Source organism: Heloderma suspectum, chromosome 4, assembly GCF_057233095.1.
Source record: "Heloderma suspectum isolate Gila_16-S chromosome 4, 16-S_ref, whole genome shotgun sequence".
Lineage (NCBI taxonomy): Eukaryota > Metazoa > Chordata > Lepidosauria > Squamata > Helodermatidae > Heloderma > Heloderma suspectum.
In genome coordinates this window covers 195,935,842-195,947,397 of record NC_139461.1, presented here as the reverse complement: position 1 = coordinate 195,947,397, position 11,556 = coordinate 195,935,842, and the positions used below count along the sequence as shown (strand labels likewise).

The 11,556-nt window shown below is 38.7% G+C and overlaps 1 protein-coding gene across 6 annotated transcripts in view; it reads right to left on the bottom strand.

The window, feature by feature from the left end:
* Positions 1 to 208: 208 nt before the first annotated feature.
* TLCD4 (TLC domain containing 4) overlaps positions 209 to 11,556 on the bottom strand; it is a 77,439-nt gene continuing 66,091 nt past the window's right edge. For 4 of the 6 annotated variants that reach the window (XM_084851841.1, XM_084851843.1, XM_084851840.1 and 1 more), the window contains one exon: positions 1,112 to 3,017. In XM_084851841.1, the coding sequence (XP_084707967.1) occupies positions 2,702 to 3,017 (316 nt within the window). In that variant the 3' untranslated portion in view covers positions 1,112 to 2,701. Of the gene's footprint in view, positions 3,018 to 11,556 lie in introns of all 6 variants that reach the window. The other 2 variants (XM_084851842.1, XM_084851845.1) reach the window with 2 other exon arrangements.

Here is an 11,556-nt window from a genome sequence, read left to right as displayed (position 1 = left end):
TTTTAACCATTTGAAATGATTATCAAGAAATTCTGCATCAATCCTTAAAGCACTGAGAATAAACACATACTTGAACAAGTGGTCTGTGGATGAATAAGGTGGTTCTGTTCTAAAAAGAAGCAAGAAGAGCTTTCAAAGCTACTTCCATTATTATGCATTGGTAATACTACCTTGTCTGGAAGCTTACGCTAAAGACATAACATTAGGTCACTATTTTAATTCTTTTTAATTTAGGAAGTTAACTACACAAAATATGTTCAATTCTGTTTCAATAATTAACTCAAAGTAGCTAATTCATGGATAATAAATGTGCCAGACATTGAAACAAGGCACTTGACAATTAAAAGGGATAATTCAAATTAAGATGACTAAATAGCACCCAAACTTAAAGTATAAAAATCTTGTTCATTGCCAATCTTTGCATTTCTACATTTAAAAAAATTGGGATATTCATAATTTTAGTTTCTAGACTTTTCTACACAGAAAAAAGGTGCTCAGGAAATAGAATTATGACTGTTCATTTAACTATGGGCTGGTTCACACGTGGAAGTACATTACTTGATCTCTCATCGCTGAAGACTCAGAGCTGAATATGTGAAATGCCACTACTGACAGACATTGTGCTTGAGATTAAAAACATTTTATCTGTGGCATATAAAATGTGTTATTTCACACATGCAAGTCAGCAGTGAATTTTGCAGTCATCAAGTGATGAACCTGCATGCCTGAACAGGATTTCTGTGTTTATATTAATATATACAAAATACTATAATTTTAATGTAAAAAACAGAATTGAATTGTCTTGATTGCTATAACAGAAATATGACATTTAAAATGTAATTCAAAGACCTGATAACTGTCAATGTCATTTTGTGAACTCGACAACATTTAGCAAGCTATAAAGAAATGAGAGCGCTCTGAGAAAAGGGGAAAACTGCATTTTGTAGTAACTCTGTCTTTAAACCTATTTTATGTAGTAGCCACAGTTTAGTATGTGTATCAGAAGACAAACTTTTGCATGAAGCTTTGCTAAAGAGCAACAATAGAAAGAAATAAGACACAATAGGGCCATAAAATTAGTTACAAACAAAAGACAGGAAAACAGCTTGTTCTCTACAATTTTCCTCCATATTTGCATTACCAATGTGAAATGAACCCAATATTAGCAGCAAATCAATACATTAAGGCAAAAGACATGTCAGGTGACTATCTGATGATTATTTGAGAAACACAATTCAAGAATAAATATGATACACCATGGAGGTCAATAGTCTAAAATGTATCTAGACAAGTAGGTTTTCAGTTTACAAATGTTTCCTTTTTACCATTGCACCTGATAGTGCCATTCCACTAGCGCAAAGGTTCTATCACAATTCAATATTTTGATTCTGCTTGTGCATGACATTGCACAAGCCAGTTCACAAGCCTTTGTTTGACAAGGTATTGCACAAGTTATTAAGACTTCATTAGGCTAGGCTAGAACTGGTCATGCTAATTATTCCGCTACCGGTTGAGCTAATGGAACACAATCTCTTGTACTTTTTCCACTAGCGTAACACTGAATCACAATTCTTTGTATTCATCAGCAACATCATTTGCAAATATCTGTCAAGAGCTGAGTGACTTTGAAGGTTTTCTCTAACGATGAAAACCTGCATCAATATATCAGTTTTGTAGTGTTGCTCTTGAGTTTTGTATTTTTAAAAACATTTTTCTCCTTTGTGAAGCAATGTACTATTTCTTCAAACTTGATTTTTTTTAAAAGAGATAAGAATGACAATGAAAATGAATTGATATAGAATTGAATAGTAACAAGTTACACTTTTCTTAAGTGCACTGGTTCTTGTAACAATCCACATATTTTAAACTCATTTTCTCCCCTTCAGTAGTTTACACTCCACAAAAATATCTTGGTTATATGACACTACACTAAAAACATACAAGGTCCCAACATCCATGACAGGGAAGGAACACTGACACAAGAATTTGCTTATCTCCATACTGTTTACCATGCTAACATTTGTTGGAATTCAGATACTTTAAAAAAAGGTTGAAAACAGCTGTAGTTATCCTTTATGTACAGCAAGAGTCAATAAGTGATTTTTTAAAAAAGAAAAGAAACCCTGAACTCTAATTTATAGTTTTATGTAAAATTGCTCTATAAATCTCAAAAGGTATGTGCATGCATATAAGGCAGAAGAAAATGCAGTAAAAGATGACATATTCAAAGCAAAAACTTGCAAAAATATTTTAAAAACTGTCAACAGATGAAGCCTCAATTATGAACAGCAAATATTAAGAAAGCAGAGAAACATGCCAGGAAAGCTGCCATATTAGCAGAACGTAAACCAATGATCCTGACATTCACAGGCATTGAAAACACATCCGTCTAAGAAACCTGAGTGAAAATTCATAGGAACATAGTACTAGAAGACTTTGTTCTTGTACAGGTTCATTTGTCTAATAAGTGCTTGGAACACACTACCAAGGTCAGTATATGCAGCATGTTATTGTTTCCCATTCCACGTAATGCAAGTCTTCAGATGAAGTGGCCGTGGATGCCCAGGCAGCGGGTCAAGGGGAAGGCTGAATTTAACAGAGGTAATACCTTATTTCCTTAAGAGGAGCTGTTTATGGCAAAAATGTGAATTGTTCCTTTAGTGAACCCAAAGCTGCTGTTAATTTTTTTTTTTTAAGTCTTCTAGTCAGATTTGCCATTCTTCTGCGCTTTGGCTTCTCCTTGTCCAATAAGACAAATAACTTTGTAACATCCCTTTGTTATTTTGACCATCCATATTAAGTTCATGATATCCAAGACAATGCTGGAGATAAACCAAGCGCTTTGAGCTGCAAGCCCTAATCTGTGGAAAGCTTCTGTTCCAAACTCAGAAGCCACATTGGTATAATAAACCGGGATGACTATGATCCTCGCCAGGAAGAATGCGATTGTCATTAGTAGTCCATTGATGATGTTGGCTTTTGAAGCCTTGGAATACCCCAGTACTTCAAAGAACCACCTACAAGAGAAAAAGGATTAAAATACAAATCAAAATCCATCAACTCATGAAGGTATTACGCTTTTTATATTCTGTCTATGCAAACTCTGCATATGGACAGATTTAGGAATAGAGAGTCTTCAACTCTACCGCCATCTCATTTCTAAAATCCTCCCTCTTCTCAGTTTTATTTCTAGTACCTTTCATGCAGCTCAAAAGTTTCAAAAAAGATTTCTATAAGCATATTCAGATTTGTTAATAATATGAATCATTCTCTTGATACTGAATACATAGTTAGTGTGCATTGTTATTCATTACTATTGTAGTTCATTTTGTAAAATACTCTAATAATTCTGCCAGATAAATGCATTTTTTAAAAATTGCAGTAATGTCATACCCTTGATCTTACTGGCAGATCCAAACTAATGGAACTTTCGGAATGAGATGTTGGCTCTACACTAGATACATGAAAGCTCTGAACAAACCAAAGTACAAAGAGCTCAGCAGCACTCCATTTTAGCCTTCAAGAATAGGCAGATGGTGGGAAAGAGAAAGCACCATCCTGCCAAATCCCAAGCAATACTGTAGCTTTGCCTCTCCCTGTGCTCTCATCTGCTCACATGTGAGCAGACAAAACAGGCAGATTTTATGTTATGTTATGTGAGTTGATATTGTTGCTGTTGCCCAGTGGCTCAGCTCCACACCACTCTGGTAAAGTAAGAATATATTATTTCCCCTTCACTTCTCCCCACTCCATTTTTCTAACACTGACATGGTATTTCCCATGTTATCACCTATGACTCCCATATAATTTCTGCATTTTTACATAAGTACAGCTGCATCAGATGGAGCCACAGAAGGAGTAGCAGCAACCATGTGTACATATCGGCCCAGAAGTAAAACAGGATATCCAGGTTGCCAGCAGGATCTTGGACTCTGCCTCAAGTTTTTTCTCACTTACACATGGGTAGGGCTCACTAGGAAAGCGGAAGTGGGATAAGACCTATGGTAGAAGACAATTATTCTTGAGCATGTAAGCATGTCATCTCTTCAAACTTTCACACCAACCTCAAGGCTGCTGCAAAGTGATCCTCCAGTTAGAATTACCCATGAGTCAGGAAGGAAGTGAACTTAGATTCGGTATGGGGTTGACATGCCATTCTTTTTATAATTTCTGTTGACAATTTAGGAAGGATACTTGGGTTGCATAAAGTCCAGAAGTTAAAAGTACAACTGAACAGCATAGCTTGGCTATTTTCTTTTTGTTAATGACACAAACAGACATGTAAATGTAAGCTAGGATTATCAACAATTTACATTATTTACCATCTGGTTCTCCTCAAATTTAATGAAAACAAATCTTTCAGTCTAATAGGTTTTGTGACAACATTCTGCAAACATTTGTCAGATAACCTCTGTGCCTCCCCCTTCACATACAGTTAGCACAGAGTCTTAGAAGTTTTGGCGCCAAATGAAGCCTGTGTCTCTTCACCCAGGCTTTTGACTAAATTTGTTTTGCTGCATCATGTAAACTGCTATTTATCTGTGTTACTGTTCTCCCCTGTTTCACTGGGGTGGGCTTTGATCAATGTTGTATGGTTTTATTACATTTTATTAGCTGTACCCTGCTTTGGGATTATTTTATAGCGAAAAGCAGGTAATACATGTAATATGTAAAATAAAGTACCAAGCTAGTTATTTTTAGAATACTGTGTGTCAAAAGAGAAATCTGTCCTTTTTTATTAATAAGGCTTCACATCACAATCTAAAATGTCTCAATGTGGATACGGTAGGCAGAAGGGTAATTGATATTCAGGACACGTTCCACAAGATCACAGCTAAACTTTCCTTAAAAGATCCTTCTGCACATAAAAATGTGGATTCATTGACTATTCTTGTGAAGTTCTGGAGGTTCTTTTATGATCAATACACCTTCCTCACTTCAAAGAAGCAACAGGGTACAGTCTTTATCCATTTAGCTGCTGCATTAATTTAGTTAGGTCTAGGCTACAACACCTTCTGACATTACGTTTACAGCATGAGGGCTTCTGCATGTGGCTCCTTCCCACACTATGTCAGAAAACCCAAACATCATCACCACATGAAAACAGCTAGCTCCATGGCTCCTCCCCAGCTTTTAGGAGATGCCATGCTGGAATGGGGAGAAGCCATGGTGCCAGCTCGTTCCGCATGGCTTGGGGATTCAGCCATTACCATTGCTCTGAATGAAGGAGCCATACAGCAGTGCCTCCTATGCCACAAATATAGTATTGGAAGGGGCCCCATTGTCTGCAATAGTCCCTAGTACCTTCTAGTTGAAACAAACATTCAAGATCTGAGGCCATTAGCTCTTACTTGCTTGACAGAGAAAACAAGGGAAAAAGTAGCACAACCCTAATGCCACATCGAGGCAAAGAGGTTAAGCTCATTTGCTGTTCAGACCAAGGGCTGTAACACCCCTGCGTTGTTTATTGTCTAAACCACAGATTCTGCGAATATGGCAACATCAGGGAATACTAAAAGAACTAGATTTTAAGACTTTAAAAAGACAAGAGCTGCTGTATCTAAAAATATCCAGAGAGTCAAATGAGAGTGAAGACATGAATTATTCATGATCAAAGAAAGATGATGAGTTGTTGTTGTTGTTGTTGTTCAGTCGTGCAGTCGTGTCCGACACTTCGTGATCCCATGAACCATAGCACGCCAGGCCTTCTTGTCCTCCGCTCTCTCCCAGAGTGTGCTCAAGTTCATATTCACTGCATTGGTGATGCTATCTAGCCATCTCATCCTCTGCCGTCCCCTTCTCCTTTTGCCTTCAGTCTTTCCCAGCATCAGGGTCTTTTCCAGTGAGATGATGAGTTAGCATCCTCAAATTCTAAGCAGCAGGGACCTAGACTGATCTAACAAAAATTATCTAGCTACCTGTTTATATACAGAAATAGTACCTAATACAACACTATTTATAATCAACTAATGCTGACCAAGCTATAAACTGTAATGTAGAATATGGTCCTGTACATACTCTTGGTTTATGGCACAGAGGGTTGATACATATCAGGGATTTTTTTAAATTAAAAAAATCAGATTTCAAAATTTCCTTAAAATAATTAGTAAAAAAAAGAGCCTAGGTCAAAGATACCATCATGGATGCTAATTATACATCTTCAAATTATGTTCTACGAATATGTCAACAGCAGTTTATAGAAGATGGGAGATAACCTGATCAGTCCTATTCTGCACTACAGGTGGTAACAGAAATGCATGCTCTCTCACTCTCTCCAAGTGTAACGATAGAGAAGGTCAATAAATAAGAGAATTTGGGGAGATGGAGTAGATGGATCTGAACAAGGGGGAGGAGTCTGGAGATAAATGAAAGGGATAGGGGAGGGGAACAGAAAGTGAAACCAAAGCAGTTTCCTGACTCCTGTGGAAACTTCTGCTGCATGAATCCTCCACTGTAGAAGGGAAATACCTAGCATGGCAGCAGCAGGCCGTAAAAGAGAAGCCATTTGGGAATGTTTTGTTTCTGTACTTGCTGTGGTTGAAATTGCCTTAAAAAATTTTTTAAGAACTTTACATTTATCTAAAAACTGAAATAGTTAAAACCATTCAAAAATCCATGTGTGTTTTGTTTTGTCAATGTTGTTGTTGGTGAAGAAGAAAACTAACCAGAAGAACAGTCTTATTAATACATTTTAAAAGCCTGTTTGGTAGTGGTTATTCTGGCACTTCGTCAAAAAAACATCATGATCATGATTAACCAGATGGAGCTGGTTCATCTCCTGAATGACTTCACAAGTTCACTCTAATTTAATACTAAAATGACCAAATTATCATCCCATTTTTGATGAAAATTAATCTGGAAACAATTCAAAATAATTGTTTACTGTGTATCTACCTTCTAAAGAAACCTACATCTCTGAATATGTTTGTTGTTGTTCAGTCATTCAGTCGTGTCCGACTCTTTGTGACCCCATGGACCATAGCACAGCAGGCCTTCCTGTCCTGCACTCTCTCCCGGAGCGTGCTCAAGTCCATATTCATTGCATCAGTGATGCTATCTAGCTATCTCATCCTCTGCCGTCCCCTTCTCCTTATCCCTTCAGTCTTTCCCAGCATCAGGGTCTTTTCTAGAGAGTTTTCTCTTTCAATTAGGTGGCCAAAATATTTGAGCTTCAGCTTCAGTATCTGTCCTTCCAATGAGCAGTCAGGGTTGATTTCCTTTAGGATGGACTGATTGGACCTCCTTGCAGTCCAGGGAACTCGTAAGAGTCTTCTCCAGCACCACAGTTCGAAAGCATCAATTCTTCGGCGCTCGGCCTTCCTTATAGTCCAGCTCTCACAGCCATACATTACTACTGGGAAAACATAGCTTTGATTAGACAGACCTTTGTCGGCAAGGTGATGTCTCTGCTTCTTACTATGCTGTCTAGGTTTGCCACAGCTTTCCTCCCAAGGAGCAAGCGTCTTTTAATTTCATAGCTACAGTCACCATCTGCGGTGATCTTGGAGCCCAAGAAAATAAAATCTGTCACTGCTTCCATTTCTTCCCCTTCCATATGCCAGGAAGTGATGGGGCCAGATGCCATGATCTTCGTTTTTTTAATGCTGAGTTTCAAACCAGCTTTTGCACTCTCCTCTTTCACCCTCAACAAGAGGCTCTTTAGATCCTCTTCACTTTCTGCCATTAGGGTGGTATCGTCTGCGTATCTGAGGTTGTTGATAATTCTCCCGGCAATGTGAATTCCGACCTATGATTCATCCAACCCGGCGTTTCTCATGATGTACTCTGCATATCAGTTAAATAAGCAGGGCGACAATATACAGCCCTGTCGTACTCCTTTCCCAATTTTGAACCAATCGGTTGTTCCATCTCTGGTTCTTACTGTTGTTTCTTGACCCTCGTACAGGTTTCTCAGGAGACAGGTAAGGTGGTCTGGTACTCCCATCTCTTTCAGAATTTGCCAGAGTTTGTTGTGATCCACACAATCAAAGGCTTTAGCGTAGTCAATGAAGCAGAAATAGACGTTTTTCTGGAATTCTCTTGCTTTCTCCATGATCCAGCGAATGTTGGCGATTTGATCTCTAGTTCCTCTGCCTCTTTGAAACCCAGCTTGTACTTCCGGTAGTTCTTGGTTCGCATACTGCGGAAGCCTAGCTTGTAGGATTTTGAGCATAACCTTGCTGGCCTATGAAATGAGCACAATTGTACGGTAGTTTGAACACTCTTTGGCATTGCCCTTCTTTGGAACTGGAATGTAAACTGACCTTTTCCAGTCTTGTGGCCACTGTTGAGTGTTCCAAATTTGTTGGCATATTGAGTGCAGCACTTTAACAGCATCATCTTTTAGGATTTTAAATAGCTCAGCTGGAAGACTGTCATCTCCGCTAGCTTTGTTGTTAGTAATGCTTCCTAAGGCCCACTTGACTTCACTCTCTAGGATGTCCGGCTCAAGTTCAGTGACCGCACTATCATGGCTATCAGGGACATTCAGATCTTTCCTGTATAGTTCTTCTGTGTATTCTTTCCACCTCTTCTTAATCTCATCTGCTTCTGTTAGGTCCCTGCCTTCTTGGTCCTTTATCATGGTCTTTTGCACAAAACATTCCCTTGAGATCTCCGATTTTCTTGAAGAGATCTCTAGTCCTTCCCATTCTGTTGTTTTCCTCGATTTCTTTGCATTGTTCATTTAAGAAGGCCTTCTTGTCTCTCCTTGCTATTCTCTGGAACTCTGCATTCAGTTGGATATATCTTCCCCTTTCTCCCTTGCTTTTCGCTTCCCTTCTTGAATATGTTTAAGGTTATATTAAGCACTAATGTACTTCTACTAAAAATGATGATTAAATAGAATCTTCCTCACTAGTGATTTAAACTGTGATTTAAATAATTAAAATTGAGTCCTTCAGAGAACAGATTTAAATTAATTTGATTTAAATCAAATTGGCACATATAGAAAAACATCTGACTACATTCTGCTAGGTTTACTTTTTAGAAAGTTAGTTCCTAGTCCTCACTGCTATGATGAAAAGCAGCCATGTTAATGCTCAGATGGTTCATACTTTTGATTGAGATTGTGACTGAAGGTGTGAACATATTTCGGAATCATAGTGACAGAGTTTAACAAAAATCACCACTAGAAAAAAAGATTAGGATACATCTTGAAAAAGATTAGCATGAACATATGCAATTCCTGAAAATAAATGCAACTACCAAAAATGCATTCATTTCCTAAGTGAAATACAGATTGCAAATAACCGTGTATTTAGGTAGAAAGCCTCCTTCTCCTCTTGGTTCAAGAGTCTGGCTTAGAAATGGATACGTAGCAACAGCAATATTGCTAATATTTTGAATAGCACCTTGGAGAAGATTTCTGTCAGTTGCTGGAGGGAAAAATCTAATGCTTCAAAGCAAATTTTTATTAACTTCTCCAGTTGTTGTTGTTGTTCAGTCATTCAGTCGTGTCCGACTCTTCATGACCCCATGGACCATAGCACAGCAGGTCTTCCTGTCCTGCGCTCTCTCCCGGAGTGTGCTCAAGTTCATATCCACTGCATTGGTGATGCTATCTAGCAATCTCATCCTCTGCCGTCCCCTTCTCCTTTTGCCATCTTTCCCAGCATCAGGGTCTTTTCCAGTGACTTTTCTCTTCGCATTAGGTAGCCAAAATATTTGAGCTTCAGCTTCAGTATCTGTCCTTCGAATGAGCAGTCAGGGTTGATTTCCTTTAGGATGGACTGATTGGACCTCCTTGCAGTCCAGGAGACTCGTAAGAGTCTTCTCCAGCACCACAGTTCAAAAGCATCAATTCTTCGGCGCTCAGCCTTCCTTATAGACCAGCTCTCACAGCCATACGCTGCTACTGGGAAAACCATAGCTTTCATTATACGAACCTTTGTCGGCAAGGTGATGTCTCTGCTTCTTACTGTGCTGTCTAGGTTTGCCATAGTTTTCCTCCCAAGGAGCAAGCGTCTTTTAATTTCATGGCTATAGTCACCATCTGCGGTGATCTTGGAGCCCAAGAAAATAAAATCTGTCACTGCTTCCATTTCTTCCCCTTCCATATGCCAGGAAGTGATGGGGCCAGATGCCATGATCTTCGTTTTTTTAATGCTGAGTTTCAAACCAGCTTTTGCACTCTCCTCTTTCACCCTCAACAAGAGGCTCTTTAGATCCTCTTCACTTTCTGCCATTAGGGTGGTATCGTCTGCATATCTGAGGTTATTGATAATTCTCCTAGCAATCTTAATTCCGACCTATGATTCATCCAACCCGGCGTTTCTCATGATGTACTCTGCATATCAGTTAAATAAGCAGGGCGACAATATACAGCCTTGTCGTACTCCTTTCCCAATTTTGAACCAAACGGTTGTTCCATGTCTGGTTCTTACTGTTGTTTCTTGACCCTCGTACAGGTTTCTCAGGAGACAGGTAAGGTGGTCTGGTACTCCCATCTCTTTCAGAATTTGCCACAGTTTGTTGTGATCCACACAATCAAAGGCTTTAGCGTAGTCAATGAAGCAGAAATAGACGTTTTTCTGGAATTCTCTTGCTTTCTCCATGATCCAGCGAATGTTGGCGATTTGATCTCTAGTTCCTCTGCCTCTTCGAAACCCAGCGTTTCTTGCCCTTCTTTGGAACTGGAATGTAAACTGACCTTTTCCAGTCTTGTGGCCACTGTTGAGTGTTCCAAATTTGTTGGCATATTGAGTGCAGCACTTTAACAGCATCATCTTTTAGGATTTTAAATAGCTCAGCTGGAAGACTGTCATCTCCGCTAGCTTTGTTGTTAGTAATGCTTCCTAAGGCCCACTTGACTTCACTCTCTAGGATGTACGGCTCAAGTTCAGTGACCGCACTATCATGGCTATCAGGGACATTCAGATCTTTCCTGTATAGTTCTTCTGTGTATTCTTTCCACCTCTTCTTAATCTCATCTGCTTCTGTTAGGTCCCTGCCTTCTTGGTCCTTTATCATGGTCTTTTGCACAAAACATTCCCTTGAGATCTCCGATTTTCTTGAAGAGATCTCTAGTCCTTCCCATTCTGTTGTTTTCCTCGATTTCTTTGCATTGTTCATTTAAGAAGGCCTTCTTGTCTCTCCTTGCTATTCTCTGGAACTCTGCATTCAGTTGGATATATCTTCCCCTTTCTCCCTTGCTTTTCGCTTCCCTTCTTGAATATGTTTAAGGTTATATTAAGCACTAATGTACTTCTACTAAAAATGATGATTAAATAGAATCTTCCTCACTAGTGATTTAAACTGTGATTTAAATAATTAAAATTGAGTCCTTCAGAGAACAGATTTAAATTAATTTGATTTAAATCAAATTGGCACATATAGAAAAACATCTGACTACATTCTGCTAGGTTTACTTTTTAGAAAGTTAGTTCCTAGTCCTCACTGCTATGATGAAAAGCAGCCATGTTAATGCTCAGATGGTTCATACTTTTGATTGAGATTGTGACTGAAGGTGTGAACATATTTCGGAATCATAGTGACAGAGTTTAACAAAAATCACCACTAGAAAAAAAGATTAGGATACATCTTGAAAAAGATTAG